At 36.7% G+C, this 14,914-nt stretch overlaps 2 protein-coding genes across 2 annotated transcripts; one reads left to right on the top strand and one right to left on the bottom strand.

The window, feature by feature from the left end:
• Nucleotides 1-2,055: 2,055 nt before the first annotated feature.
• b4galt1 (UDP-Gal:betaGlcNAc beta 1,4- galactosyltransferase, polypeptide 1) lies at nt 2,056-7,705 on the top strand. The gene is made up of 6 exons (XM_056264582.1): nt 2,056-2,544; nt 3,494-3,729; nt 4,340-4,527; nt 6,099-6,221; nt 7,047-7,151; nt 7,479-7,705. The coding sequence occupies exons 1-6, from the start codon at nt 2,220-2,222 to the stop codon at nt 7,606-7,608; spliced, it is 1,107 nt and encodes a 368-aa protein (XP_056120557.1). The 5' UTR covers nt 2,056-2,219; the 3' UTR covers nt 7,609-7,705.
• A 4,747-nt stretch (nt 7,706-12,452) lies between these two features.
• spink4 (serine peptidase inhibitor, Kazal type 4) lies at nt 12,453-13,277 on the bottom strand. The gene is made up of 4 exons (XM_056264528.1): nt 13,194-13,277; nt 12,903-12,931; nt 12,649-12,761; nt 12,453-12,559 (listed from the first exon to the last, which is right to left on the bottom strand). Exons 1-4 carry the CDS (start codon nt 13,240-13,242, stop codon nt 12,514-12,516), a joined length of 237 nt encoding a protein of 78 aa, XP_056120503.1. The 5' UTR covers nt 13,243-13,277; the 3' UTR covers nt 12,453-12,513.
• Between the last annotated feature and the right edge of the window lie 1,637 nt (nt 13,278-14,914).

Below are 14,914 nucleotides of genomic sequence, written 5' to 3'. Positions count from 1 at the left end.
CTGCTGATCACGGAAATCAACACACGGGGGCGCTGCTGGCGAGATGAGAATTTGAAATAGACTATTATATACCATTCATATATGCTATTTAATGTATGGAATATCTGTATCGTCAAAATATCTTTGCATTTTTGAAGTTTCTGAAAGAAGCCCTTTTTACAGTAGTTTTATTATTTGTCTGTTTGATTAACATATTTTCATACAGTGACCTCAAAAGGTCAAGATAAAGTGACACTTTAACTCAAAACCCTTAGCCTAAAAGTGTATGAGAGTTATTGCATTACATAACAAAATATCAAACGTGACAACAGCACACTTTGTCACAAAACATTTAGAGAGAGAAAAAAGCAGTTTGGTCAGAGTGTACTTTTGACACTTTCAGCTTGTCAAACGTTAGTGAAACATTTATATGAAATAAACTACACCTGTGGTACTGTAGCACACACTCAAAAAAATGATATGTTGGCTTTACTTAACTTTTTTATGTAAACAGGTTCCACTGGTTCCACATAACTATGTTTCGTTAAACAAACATAATATGTTCATGTAACTTCAACATCATGGAATTTGGTCATTTTAAGCGACCCAATTAAACTCTGAGCTAATGAGTTAATTAAGTGAATAACTGAGTGATGATTGAGCATTATTGAAGACACCTGATGTTAACAAGCAGAATCTCTGAAGGAGAAAACCGGAATGTTTAAGTCACCATTATGGAGATAAGTATTTGTTTTAGTTGGGCTCTTGACCATTAACTTATTAACTTTAGATTTTGTTTGGTTGCTGTACATGAGTTATAACAGCCGGATGAACAATAAACAAAGGTCATCTGATGGTGTTGGTTGTGTTTTAACATAATCATTATTTCACAATCATTTGACCTGAGTCACTGAACTTATATTAAACCAAATTTCTGAGTTAAGTTTACCTTACGAATAATAGCAGCACTGTCATTGTAGAGCATACTATTTTTAGACTTTTCAGTGAATTTTAAATGATCAAATCAATAAATAAAAGAAACTTCCTAAAAAATATTTTGAGTAAGCACACACAGACATCAAGAATTAGCCTGTGAATCTCAACAATGGTGACAATTATAAAGCATGTTGCAGTGCATTCTGGGTGCCACCAATCAAAACTCATTCATGGCTCCCATCATGCATTGCTGCATGAATAAATGATGAGCTTATGATCTGTTTGTCACCATTGCTGAGATTCATATGCTGATTCTTGATGTCTGTGTGTGCCTACTCAGGATATTTTTTTTAGAAGTTTATTTTTTATTTCTTGATTTGATAATTTGAATTTCATTGAAAAGGCTAAAAATAGTATGCTCTACAAAGACAGTAAGGTAAACTTAACTTAGAAATTGGGTTCAATATAAGTTCAGTGATTGAGGTCAAATGATTGTGTTAAATACCAACCAACACCATCAGATTTCATTGTTCATCTGGCTGTTATAACTCATGTACAGCAACCAAACAAAATCTAAAGTTAATAAGTTAATGGTCAAGAGCCCAACTAAAACAAATACTTATCTCCATAATGGTGACTTAAACATTCCGGTTTTCTCCTTCAGAGATTCTGCTTGTTAACATCAGGTGTCTTCAATAATGCTCAATCATCACTCAGTTATTCACTTAATTAACTCATTAGCTCAGTTTAATTGGGTCGCTTAAAATGACCAAATTCCATGATGTTGAAGTTACATGAACATATTATGTTTGTTTAACGAAACAAAGTTATGTGGAACCGGTGGAACCTGTTTACATAAAAAAGTTAAGTAAAGCCAACATATCATTTTTTTGAGTGCACCTGTGGGTACTTGGCCGGCGCTACCTACAGGAGGAGCAGGCAATTGCCTAGGGACAGTGGCTTTGAGGCAGGGCCTCCATAACATTAACCTCCTAATCGATAACCCACCAATCAAGACGGGCAGGAAAATACTAGGTTTCGTTTTATTTTTTATGTAGAATATATTTGATACATTCACTATGAATGTGTGTGGGTGTGTAGCTCGTAGTATGCACTAGTAACGCCCACCGCTGTTGGATCTGCGCTTTCCCAGACAGCTCTACCAATGCCTGAAACACAACGATTAACAGTGGTCAGACGCGATCAATATCATAAAAAGTTTCATGAAAAGGATTATGCTGATCATCCGATGAACGACTTGTAACTTAGTTGTATTCTTCGCCGTCTCCCATTATTTAGTGAGAATGCCGGAGTCTGTGCTGCTGAATGTGGGTTTCTTGGGTAAATCATCCGTCGTGCTCGTGTGTCTCTGCGGGGTTCACATCATCGTTGCACTGTTTTTATATTTAACACAGTCACCTACGAAATTTACGAATTACCGGCAAATGCCATCAGACTCTACTTTAGTTAATGTTACTTCACAAACTCACAGAATTGTCATCCGATATGACAATGGAACAGTAGAAACAGACGTAAATAAACTGATCTATACTATAGCAAGTGTAATTAAAGATGACGTTGAAGAACCCACAATACTAGAATCGTGTCCTGAGACGTCACCACTTTTGGGTAAGTTTTCGTGAACTTAAAATGATTTACTAGGCTACTATTTGTTCATGTTGCACAGTTTGTTTGTTTGACAGGGACTAGTTGTCACACATTTTACACCAATGAATATTTTTCAGAATAGGATTATTTAGTATGGTATGTGTTTAAAAAAACAGAAAACAAATTTGTGTAATTGGGTTTTTGAGTCAAAATGTTTATTTTTGATTTATTATAGGCCATACATAGCTACATCATTGAAGAAATTTGCTACTTCTTTCAGGTGGTTTTAGTGGTAGGGATATTTTTATTCTAGAAAGATTCTGATTTAATGAAAGTATGTGTAGGGCAGGATGAGTCATCAATATTTTGGTGGCTTTTTCCAGAAGAGAAAGATTGTACAGTTTAAATGTGAATGCCTGTTAAAAGATTTTTTTAGATGAACACTTATCATTCAGAGGACTCTAACAGACATGTACTAAATATAACAAAAGTAATATATATATATATATATATATATATATATATATATATATATATATAGGTCTTTTCCTGTGTTGTTAGGTGGCAACTATATGTATTATTTCAAAGCTATATAATTTTTAAAGAGATAGTTACTAATATGTTTTTCTGTGATCAGTTTAGATCAGTGGTTCTCAACCTGCTCCTGCTGGGACCCCCAACAGGACAACAGCACACCTGATTCAATTAGCCAGCTACACATTAAGCCTTTGAGCCTAACTTAAAAATGATTGAACTTAAAATGATTGAACTTAAAAGTCTTATCAGTAAAAGAGATAGCTGGAAAAAAATATTGTGAGTGACAAAGAGAAAAAGAGATGGGGAAAGAAAGCTGGCCTGATTGAAACAGGAAGTAAACTGTTGTTGCTTAAAAGGGGTCTTCCTCTTTCATGTGTGCAAACCCATTGACCCCCACTTTCATGCACTCTCCCTCTTTCCGTTCCCATTTCAGTGGGTCCAATGCGAGTTGAATTTTCGGAGAAAGTGGATTTGGATATGGTACGTAAAGAAAATCCACAGCTGGTGATGGGCGGCAGGTATAAACCCAGCGATTGTGTGGCTCTGCAAAAAGTGGCATTAATCATCCCATTCAGAAACAGAGATGAACACCTGAAGTACTGGCTCCACTACATTCACCCCATCCTACAGAGACAGCAGCTTGATTATGGGATTTATGTCATACAACAGGTACAGCACTTACAAACTATTTATTTACTACTCCATCTTACTCAGATGACAGCAGCTGGGTGGACAAGAAATCTGTGGTTTGCACACAAATCAATCAAATGAGCTAAAATCCACACCTAGTCGCACCACACAAACCTCCAATAGATTAATTCATTGTTAGATAGATAGATAGATGGGTAGATAGATAGACAGACATACTTTTGCAGGTTAGACTTTTCTTCAGGAGACGGTGACCTTGAAGTATGGAAATGCGGTGAAATGGCTTTGCATAGACAAGATGTTTGACATTTGACTGCTTTGAAATTTGCTATGCAATAACAACGAAAGGGAAAAAGAGAAACGTAACCTCTGAACACTAACATAAATAGAACATATAACACCTGTTTTTTTCTGTTTATTTGGGTGTAGATACTTTTATCTATTTATAAGTAAATTTTAAAGCTGAACTTTCGATCTTTGGTGCTGTATCGGGTCTGAAAGGCATCTCAGACTACTGCTATGTTAAAAATGGTCAATATGGGCTCTGAAAAACACTACTGTTTAAAATGTTGTGGTAAAATGTGCGCGAGTCATGACATTTAAGTAAACGTGCTTTATGCTGCATGTTTAGGAAGGACAGGACACATTCAACAGGGCGAAACTGCTCAACGTGGGTTACGCAGAGGCCCTAAAGGAGTATGATTATGACTGTTTCATCTTCAGTGATGTAGACATCATCCCTATGGACGACCGCAACACCTACAAGTGCTCCAGCCAGCCGCGTCACCTCTCTGTGTCCATGGACAAATTTGGTTTTAGGTAAGATGAAGCTTTACCTTAGAAGGATATGTAACATTTGTTAAGTGACACAAGCGTCTGAAAGTTTCAGTGGTGCCTTAAAAAAACAGTCCCTCAAAAATGTATTTACCTAAAAACAAATGAGCTTAAAGTCAAGAGCAGGTCCAAATTCAACGTTTACATAAATTAAATCACCTGTTATGTTAAAATATAGTTGGCTAATATAGTATTTTCATGAACGTTGTTCCTGGATCATTTGAATAAAGTATTTGATCACAATGCAGCTGTGTGAACTCAATATACCGAGCATGGCAATATAACCTGATCGGATGTGTTCTAAAGTAAACAGTCAACCCAAGACAATCCTTCATGGAAGGAAGCCGATAAAGAGCAGGGAACAACTGACACTGTTATATTATCTAATACTGCCATACAAGAGTCATGAACAATAGAAGTTGAAACAGGTGAACCAAGAACAAGAAAATAATAAATGAATCTTTGAATATAAAGACACACAAAGATGTTGCTATAACACTATGTTGATTTGGTTCTATGTATGTGATATACCACATTATTTATTATGTTTAGCTACCATACATTAAATTGATCAAAAGTTATTATAAGATTTATATTTCAAATAAATGCTGTCCTTTTAAACTTTCTAATCATCAAATAATCTTGAAAAGTAGCCTATGTATCATGGTTTCCACAAAAATGTTAAGCAGCACAACTGTTTTCAGCATTGGTAATAATAAGAAATGTTTCTTGGGCACCAAGTGATTTCTGAAGGATCATGTGACACTGAAGACTGAAGTAATGATGCTGAAAATTCAGCTTTGCCATCACAGGAATAAATTATTTTTCAAAATATATTAAAAAGAACACAGTTACAATATTACTATATTTTCTGCCATTTGATCACATAAAATCAATAAAAAATACATTTAAAAAATCTGCATTTCGACAATAATGATAAAATGCGTATATAAAGCATCAATTACACACCTAAAGTATATCTGTTTTCTCTTTACTGTCTTGCATTAGCACTAAAAAAGCTTCCATTTCCAAAAAATATTTTAAATCAAAATGGCTTTATTTTAAATTCCGTTCACACCACAAGCAATAACTACAGTATAAAGATAACTATAGTGAAAACTATAGTAGCAATCACACCAACGGCAATATCATTCTATTTTTTCTAAGCGAGCACTGCAGTTATGTCAACTGCCGCTTTAAATGCTCAAGCTCTTTAAAGTTAGGTGGATTCTGATTGGCTGTCAATGTTTTTATTGTTCATCCGCTAGAAAAAATCATTGTGAAAGGGAATCCAACAATAATGTTTCTCTGTGCCGTAATCGTTATAGGTGTGGTGTGGACTCTGGAACGATTTTTAAAACTTATTGTAACTTTTAACGTTATCCTTAGCGTTTTACGTTATCGTCCTTGGTGTGAACGGGCCTTAATTATGACATCCAAACTCATAAATAGGAAGTTATCATTTGCACAAACTTCATATGGTATCAGAATGTGGTTATTGATATTGATTATATTATTACATTTTTCATTCAACAATTGTTTTTGTTTGAATACAGGTTGCCATATAAACAGTATTTTGGGGGTGTATCAGCAATGAGTAAACAGCAGTTTCAAAAGATTAATGGCTTTCCTAATAACTACTGGGGCTGGGGAGGAGAAGACGATGACATCTTTAACAGGTGAGGAAAATATCGAACTGTTATTATTAATTACAGATTCTGTCCTATCATATACGAGATCATTTAGACAAACGTTTAGAGATCATTTAGTTTTTTTATAACCAATGATTGGCTTTCATTTCAATCATGACAACCCTCAAAATAGTTTTAGCCTGTTATTCAATATGGCAATGTTAATGTATTTGGACTTGGTGGACTAGATCTGCTGCAAAGTCAAGTCACCTTTATTTATATAGCGCTTTATACAATACAGATTGTTTCAAAGCAGCTTTACAGTGATAACAGGAAAATGATTCAATGATGCAACAGAGTTCGTTTCGTCTGTTCTTGGGAGAAACCAGGCTCAGTCGAGGGGCCAGTTCTCCTCTGGCCAACGAACGAACACTGTTTCAAAGTAAGTATGGACTTGCTACTGCTAATAGATACACAGACACGTAGCAGATCAAGGCAGGTGGAGCTGGGGGAGGTGGAGGGTTTCAGAGGAACTCTAATAACGTGCTGCAGGACAAGCCTATAGCAAACACAGAACCAGACTATTTTATGTTGAGCAAGCAATCCCAGAACCACAGATCAGGAGATGAAGAAAGAAGGGCTGACGTGGCAACATCTGGAGAGGAGGGCCCAAGACCGGAGAGTATGGAAGAGCTTCGTCGATGGCCTATGTTCCTATGGGAGTTTAAAGGCCTAACTAACTAACTAACTAAGCAATCCCATTGGCTGCAGGATCAGCAGAGGCCACTCACATTGTGCCATATGATAATGGCAGATTGCATGTAAAGGAGTCTGTGCCCTCTTGAGTTTTAATAAGGGCTATTCTCTTTGAAGGTTGACGTTTCAAGGAATGAAAATATCAAGACCGAGTGGAGACATCGGAAAATGCAGAATGATTCGTCACTCGAGAGACAAAAAAAATGAGGAAAACCCACAGAGGTAATCTCTTTCACACATACATTACGTACACTCTTAAAAATAAAGGTATTGGTAGGCACTGATGGTTTCTTGAGGAACCTTTAACATTCATGGAACTTTTCCAATGCACAAAAAGGTTCAAATATATATATTTTTAATTATTAATATGTTCCTCATACTAATAAAACATTTGTTCTTTTAAGAATTGTTCACTGAAAGGTTCTTTAGGGAACCCAAAATGATTCTTCTATGACATTGCTGTAGGCAACATTTATTTTTAAGAGTGTAGACATGCATGAATGCAAGACAGATTGAATGACTTTCTAAAGCCGTATCTCTGTATTATAGATTTAAGAAAATTGCTCACACAAAACAGACAATGAACACGGATGGCATCAAATCGCTCAAATACAAAGTGATAAATATAGAGAAAGACCAACTCTACACCAAAATCTCTGTGGACATCGGCAAACCATGAAAACCCTATAGAGCTCAGAAGAAACCTGTATCTCGCTGCAACTCTTCAGGGATCTTTAGACTGCACAGCTCTCTCCGAATCGGTTCAAACCTAGTGAAAAAAAAGTCATTTTTTAAGTTAAAAGCAAAAACAAAAAACATTCTTCTAAGTGAAAGATGATTTAAAGTTTGTAACATACCTGATGGGTGAAATTAGACTCACCCGTTTGCCTCATATGCATATAAATGTATATATTTATATTTAATATATGTCTGTCTTTAAATTAGTCTTCCATAAATCTTCCATGCAAAGCAGCAGGTGAAGTGTTTGCCTATAACACAAACCTGCACACTCCCTACAAAACCCCTTACAGAGCTTTTCGTATACTTAAGACATATTTTGGTAGTAAATATGTATTGATAGTTTGATCTTTCAAGTCTAACTTTCCATTTCCATGTTACTATGCTAAGTACTCATAGCCTGGTTAAAACCAGACCATTCTTTCTCAGTTGTAAGTAACTGAGTTATGGTCTGGCAAAGCGTCATAGACAAATCATTTCCAGAGGGGCGTCAACAACGGACGTCACGGATAGACCTAAAACCAATCAGAGCGATGAAGGAGATGACGTATGCAGAGTGACGGAGAAACATCTCCGAGTGTTGTTCTTTGCTCGGTTTTTAACTAAAAGGAAACGTTCAAATCGCTTAAAACAGACGCGATAGCTGATTCGAACGAGTGATGTTCGACGGCGGCATCCATCTTTGTAATGTAGGCTACAAAATCTGCTTCAAAATCCCAGCGCTGTCGTCATCGTGTAAAGCCCGCCCCAACGTTTCTGATTGGTGCCTCGATTTCGGCGGATTGGAAATGAGCTTGAATGAGCTCTTTGCCAGACTAACTTTCAGAGCAAATCTAAATTTGCCGGAAGTTGTCTGGGTTTTCCCAGGCTAAAGTACTCAAGCATTAAGTAATATTAATGAACAAAGTGAATTCAATACATTTGTTTTGTTTTGTTCTATTGTTTTACAATATCATATACATAACGGACACTCTTGTAAAGTGTTTTTTTCCAAATAGAACATCATTTTGATTGGTGGAGGTTGGGTGTTGTGTACGTCTTAGACAATGAGAAATATTTCACTATGGCCAGTGGGTCCTATTATTTGTTACTGATATGATTTGGGGGGAAAATAGCTATGAACTATGAAAGGGAACTGAAAAGGCAAGTGCTACCACTGCTGATGGGAAAATATAGGTACTTAGAGTAAGACTATGTACAAAGTTTTGAGGTCGGTAAGATTTTTTTATGTTTTTGAAAGAAGTCTCTTATGCTCACCAAGGATGCATTTGTTTGGTAAAAAATAGAGTAAAAAATAAATATTGTGAAATATTATTACAATTTAAAATAACTGTTTTCTATTTTAATATATTTGAACATTTTTATTTATTCAAAGGTGAATTTTCAGCATCATTGCTGCAGTCTTCAGTGTCACATGATCAGAAATTATTCTTATATGCTGATTTGGTGCTCAATAAACTTTTCTTATTATTATCAATGTTGAAAACATCTGTGCTGCTTAATGTTTTTGTTTTTGTTTAAAATTCAGGATACTTCGATGAATAGAAAGTTCAAAAGAACAGCATTTGAAATAGAAATATTTTAATATACCTGCCTACTGTCACTTTTAATGCGTCTTGCTGAATATAAGTTACACATTTACAAGGTTTTACAAAAGAAATCCTCCCTACCTTTCGGGTTGAGCCAGTTGATCCTTGCGCCCCTGAAACAATTGCATTTTTTTTACATATTTTTTTTAACATACTGCATTTCTCTGACAGAACTGTTCCTGTTTTTTTGTTGTTGTTTTTTTATCTCTTATGAAATTTTTACGTAATGCAGAGCAACACTGTAGTGATGTTAACTCCTATTTTACACACCCATAGTCTTAGGTTGTTACAGACTGTCACTGTAGTATAATCAACAAAGACTTCAAATAATTCATATCAAATAATTCATATCAATTGATTAACACTCATCAAAAATAGCTGTAGCTCAAAAAATAAACAAATCATAAACAATTTCAGAAATCTGAATATAAATAATAATGCCGCCCTCATTTCACATACATGAAGCAAAGCAACACGGTGTGGCATTTCATCTTTGTGTGGCTTTAAATTCATTACAGATGAATTTGATGGATAGAATGTTTTCAGTGGCTCACAAACAATGCAATCAAAAGAAAAGAAAACGACTACTTATTATTAATAGTGCCCACTCTTTGCAATCATTCAAATGTTTTTCTCAGAATGAAAATGTAAAATCTGCCCATATTGTCATGTTTACTGCTTGTATAAACGGTTGCAATGCTGTTTCTTGTCTTGTGCTGGTCTCTGTTAGCACCAGGGAATGCAGTCACTGAACTTTCGGCCAGAGTTTGGCATACATTTGAGGAGTAGTTTATAATGAGTAAATCGTATGAGTCACTGGATTGCACAATCCAGAAAGAGTCCAATCTAAAAATATAAACAGAACTGTTTACTAGTTCACTCTAGTTATAAAACTCCTCTACATAAAAGTGCAATATTGATGGAGCTTTTATTATGAATAAAAACGACAAAAAAAAAAAAAAAAAAAATCTCTTGTGACTATACCTTTAAAATAATGTGTATTTTAGCATTTATTTTAGTGCAATACACCTTAGTTTACACGATACAGTTTTCAATTAAAAACGGACAACTTTTTATGTGTTTTGGCCATTTACACGACAACGGCCTGAAAACGCAAACTTTTGAAAACAAGTTTCAAAGTTTTTGAAAATGATACCGTTATTGTCTCTGTAAACTACAATAATGCAAATTTGTGAAACTTGTGACATCATGCGTGTTATAGGTGCGTAGTGTTTCTTTACAAAGTGACATCGCCAACTACTGGCCTGGCAGCAGAATGCAGTGCTTTTAGTTGTTTTCGCAAATACATGTGAATGGGGATCGTTTTGACAACGTTGTCATCTGTATGCGAAAAACGCAAAGGAAAAAGTAAGATAAAATAAAAAAATGTCATTCACATGCGTATTATGTGTTCAGTCTGTAGACTTTATGTGCAAGAGAAACAAGCGCATCTTTAGAATTTCGTCTTTGAACTTCAGTTTTTGTGGTAGCTCATATATTTTTATGGCATCGCTGTTGAAAAAGAGTAGTTAGCTGGTGAAGTGGATTTACTTATTGTAGAGTTAATGAAAGTTATCATGGACATTGTAATGTTTGAACACACTGTATCACATTTACAAGGTACAGATGTCATAACAAATGTTGTTAGTAGACCGTGAAGATTTTAAAACGAGCGGTTTATTCATAAATCCGTAAGATCTCCCCTTCATGCTTTGGAAATACAAACTGGAAAACACACAAGGAGTGCACCGCTGAAAAGGGGCGGAGCTACATAAGGTCTATAGGCAGTGTTTCTTTAAAAAGTGACATCGCCAACTACTGGTTGGGCAGCAGAATACAGCGTTTTTAGTCGTCTTCATGGATCTTTGACAACGTTGTCGTCTGTACGCGAAAAAATGTTTTTAGTACATCGTTGTTGTGGAAACGTACCCTTAAGCTCCGTTCACACTACACGCGACCAAGCGACGCGATACCATTCATTTCAATGGGGAGCTGGCGATTTCCGGCGACACGCGCGACAGCGACCGGATGGGGCGTGTCTGGCGACGTGACAAAGTTGAGATTCGGGAGCGACAACCAATAGGAGCGGAGTGCGTATGATCCTTCTCCACACATTGGATGTCATTCATAAAGGCAACCTTTTAGCCCCGTTCACACTACACGCGACTTTGTCGCTGCAAGTCGCCAGTCGCTGGCGATGAGGTCGCTAGTGGGTGTTCCCACTACTGGTTGACTAGTATGACATCCAAAAGACAGCGAATCAGCTTTCTTGCCGCTAAAAAACACAATTTCTGGAGGGAAAATACTAAATATAAATATACTCCGTACAGAAAAACGTCTGTAGTGAAGCATGAAGATGAACGAGACACAGAAGTCGATTTTTCTCGTTGCGGCCGTTTATCTACGGCATAAGCGCAAACGCCGGTCTATCTGGGTTCACGAGACCATTCGGCCTCGGAGACAGCACGGCGAGTACCACCGGCTGGTGCAGGAACTGCGGCTGGATGAAGTCCGGTTCCAGCAGTACTTCAGGGGCTGAGGAGAAGGATCACGTGCGCTCCACTCCTATTGGTTGTCGCTCGTGAAAATCGCTCTTCATTTACATAAAGTTAAAAAATTCTCAACTTTGTCGCGTCGCCAGACACGCCCCATCTAGTCGCCAACGGTCGCTGTCGCCCGTGTCGCCGGAAGTCGCCCGCTCACCATTGAAATGAATGGTATCGCGTCGCTTGGTCGCGTGTAGTGTGAACGGGGCTTTAGTCTTCGATTGCCCATTGTTTTGTGGTAATCAGGGTTATTGTGGTTAACTAAAAATAAAACCATAAACATATTTGTATTACTTAAAACAAAATTATATATAAATATATATAAAAAACTTATTTTATTTCACCTAGTTGCCAAGGCAACATTTCTCATTTTTGTTTAGTTTATTTAGTAAATGACTAAAACTAAATTAACTAAAACTGTAGAAAATTTAAGAAAATAAAGAGAAAAATAGAGATATTTAAAAAAATAAAATAATTATGTGTAAATTAATGTAAAAACAATTTTTTTTAAATATTAAATCTAATTCAAAACAGTACCATAAAATATAATAGAATAGCAGTGATACTAAAAGAACTCTGGTGGTACTAGAGCATAAGGCCAGTTGTTGTGACATACAGGGTTGAAGAAGAAATGAAGAAATAAAGAAATACATATTTCAGATGCTTTATTTTGACCACGAATCTTCATGATCCTGTGTGCTCTGCAGGAGTTTAACAGTCTCCATCGCGTGTGATTAAAATTTCTGATTTGGTTCTCCTAAAAAAGGACACAAAATGTAATCATTTTATAAAAATATATATAATCTACTCTAATTGTTTGTGTGTATGTCTGTGTACGTGACCTACAGTCTTTCCACACACAGCAAGCACTCGTTTCCGTAGGTGTTTCCGTCACTGCCGCACACAGGTGCGAGGTTCATAGGACAAGCCAGGATCTCGGCCATCTCAGCGCACACAGGCTACAAAACACACACACATCCACATGTGGCAGACTAATTAAACCACTGCATTACAATAGTTTTAACCACTAAAAGATAAATGAACTTAAAAAAAAACCAATAGTTACACATTTACAAGGTACAAAAAAAAATCCTCCCTACCTTTCGGTTTGAGCCAGATCCTTGCGCCCCTGAAACAATTAAATTATTTTACACACTGCATTTCTCTGACAGAAGAGGTTAAACCTGTTCCTGTTTTTTTTTTATTTTTTTTTATCTCATGTCATTTTTATGGAATGCAGAGCAACATTGTTGTGACATTAACGCCTATTTTACAGCCTTAGGTTGTTACAAACTGTAGTATAATTAACAAAGACTTCAGATAATTAGAATCAATTGATTGACACTCATCATTAGTGTAGGCTTTATATGTTTAAGTACCTGAATATGTACCTGAAGGGATCAGCAGAAGCAAGCCGAACAGAAGCACTCCTATAGACATATTGACAAAGAATGAGCCCTATAGTACTCACATGACTTTATATGACGACAATGAAGTGTGGGAATTACAACACTTGAACACACACGCACACACCCACTTTAGAGATAAGACAGTTTAATGCAGGAACATCGGCTCTGCTCTGTAAATGGAATTTTAGAGAACTTCCTGTAAACAGCGTCATGTGGATTCATCTATGACCTCTTTTATTTGTGATGGTTAAAACTCTGTAAACTGTACAGTATGAACAGACAACTTTCATGAGAACATTGTCTAGGGAAGGACAGATTAAGTTTCAAATAAAGTAAAAAAAAAAATGTATTTGTTGTGTTGGTTTATTAGCCTACTTCTTGACATTTTTTAATTACAGTTTTTTCAAATTGCTTACACACTAAAAGTGGAACTTGAGGCTCACTCAGTGAAACTATTGACTCATGTACCGAATCTTCAGACCAAGTCTGCAAAACTACAAGCACATTACATGCTTTAAACTCAGTTTGAAACTGAAAAACAAACTTTTTGCAAACACAGTTCTCTACATTACACACATTTAAAACTAACAGCTCTTTAGTGTCATAGAAAACACTGTGTTTAAATGCCACATTCATTCACTGATGACCTACACCCAATCATCATGTGTGAAAACACTTATACATAAATTGTCGGGTGTGGTGGTGGTGAATGGAGCAAGGACTCAGGTGCAGAGATGATGGGCTTTTAAGGATAATAAAAACAAAACAGACAACCGATAGGCTGCGTTTACACTTGGCATTAACATGCGATCATCATTAGCCAATCAGGACATGGCGCGTTTACATTTGTTCACATTAAGTAGCCTCTGTATCTGGATAACCGAACGGATTTCTGTTTCCTGCATAATATTTAAATTAGGTCTGTGGCACGACACCAGATTAAGAGTAAAGATGATACCAATTAAACAGTTGTAGCGTCTGGACCAATCAGACACACACAAATTATTCATTATATTTAATGAATAATCCAACAAACTTACTCTTCCAACAAAGTTCTATGAAACTTCCCCCACAAATGAAGCCAACACTGGCAGAACCCATTGTCCTGTTACCGGACACATTAAGGCCCCATCCACACTACTGCGTTTTAGTTTAGAAACGGATAATTAAAACGAATACGATCTCCGTCCACACCAGCGTTTTAGCTCCGTGTTAGAATTGATCTCCGTCCACATTAAAACGACTGAAAACGCGGATCACGTGACCATTCACCAACACTGGGCATGCGCGTGCCGGTGTAAACACAACTTCATTGATAAAATTATCCCACCATGCTCTGGGTTAACCCCAAACCGACGCTCCATGTACGGTCAACGCCGCCGCTGCACACGAGAATTGTTTCAGATCGCTCGAATAATAGCTTGACTCCGGCGCATGTAGGCAGTTATAGCGTTGTAAAATGCAGAATTTACTTGTACAACAGCTGCTAGCAAAGATATACGCCATGACTGATGACACCCAATCATAGAGCCGAGCGTGAGCCTCTACTACGTCATCGTTTCTCAAGTCCTCCGTTTTGACCCGTCTACACTAAAACGCCCTCCGGAGTATCAAAACGAAAAACGGATCGGCAACGTTTCTAAACTTCTCCGTTTTTGTTGTTTTAGTGTGGACGGGAGGTGCAAACGTAGCAAAAGGTCTCC

The sequence above is a fragment of the Rhinichthys klamathensis genome, unplaced genomic scaffold, assembly GCF_029890125.1.
Source record: "Rhinichthys klamathensis goyatoka isolate OS25496 unplaced genomic scaffold, OSU_Roscu_1.1 h1tg000222l_1, whole genome shotgun sequence".
In the NCBI taxonomy this organism is placed as follows: domain Eukaryota; kingdom Metazoa; phylum Chordata; class Actinopteri; order Cypriniformes; family Leuciscidae; genus Rhinichthys; species Rhinichthys klamathensis.
Note: the sequence above shows the minus strand (reverse complement) of the source record. Positions and strands in the feature narration are given on the sequence as shown.

Excerpts from the sequence above, each read along its gene's own strand:
- b4galt1 (XM_056264582.1), top strand. The coding sequence starts at position 2,220 with ATGCCGGAGTCTGTGCTGCTGAATGTGGGTTTCTTGGGTAAATCATCC. Across the intron at positions 4,528-6,098 it reads ATGGACAAATTTGGTTTTAG|GTTGCCATATAAACAGTATT; the intron begins GTAAGATGAAGC and ends GTTTGAATACAG. Across the intron at positions 6,222-7,046 it reads GACGATGACATCTTTAACAG|GTTGACGTTTCAAGGAATGA; the intron begins GTGAGGAAAATA and ends TTCTCTTTGAAG.
- spink4 (XM_056264528.1), bottom strand. The coding sequence starts at position 13,242 with ATGTCTATAGGAGTGCTTCTGTTCGGCTTGCTTCTGCTGATCCCTTCA. Across the intron at positions 12,932-13,193 it reads GCTTCTGCTGATCCCTTCAG|GGGCGCAAGGATCTGGCTCA; the intron begins GTACATATTCAG and ends TAATTGTTTCAG. Across the intron at positions 12,560-12,648 it reads TTGCTGTGTGTGGAAAGACT|GAGAACCAAATCAGAAATTT; the intron begins GTAGGTCACGTA and ends GTCCTTTTTTAG.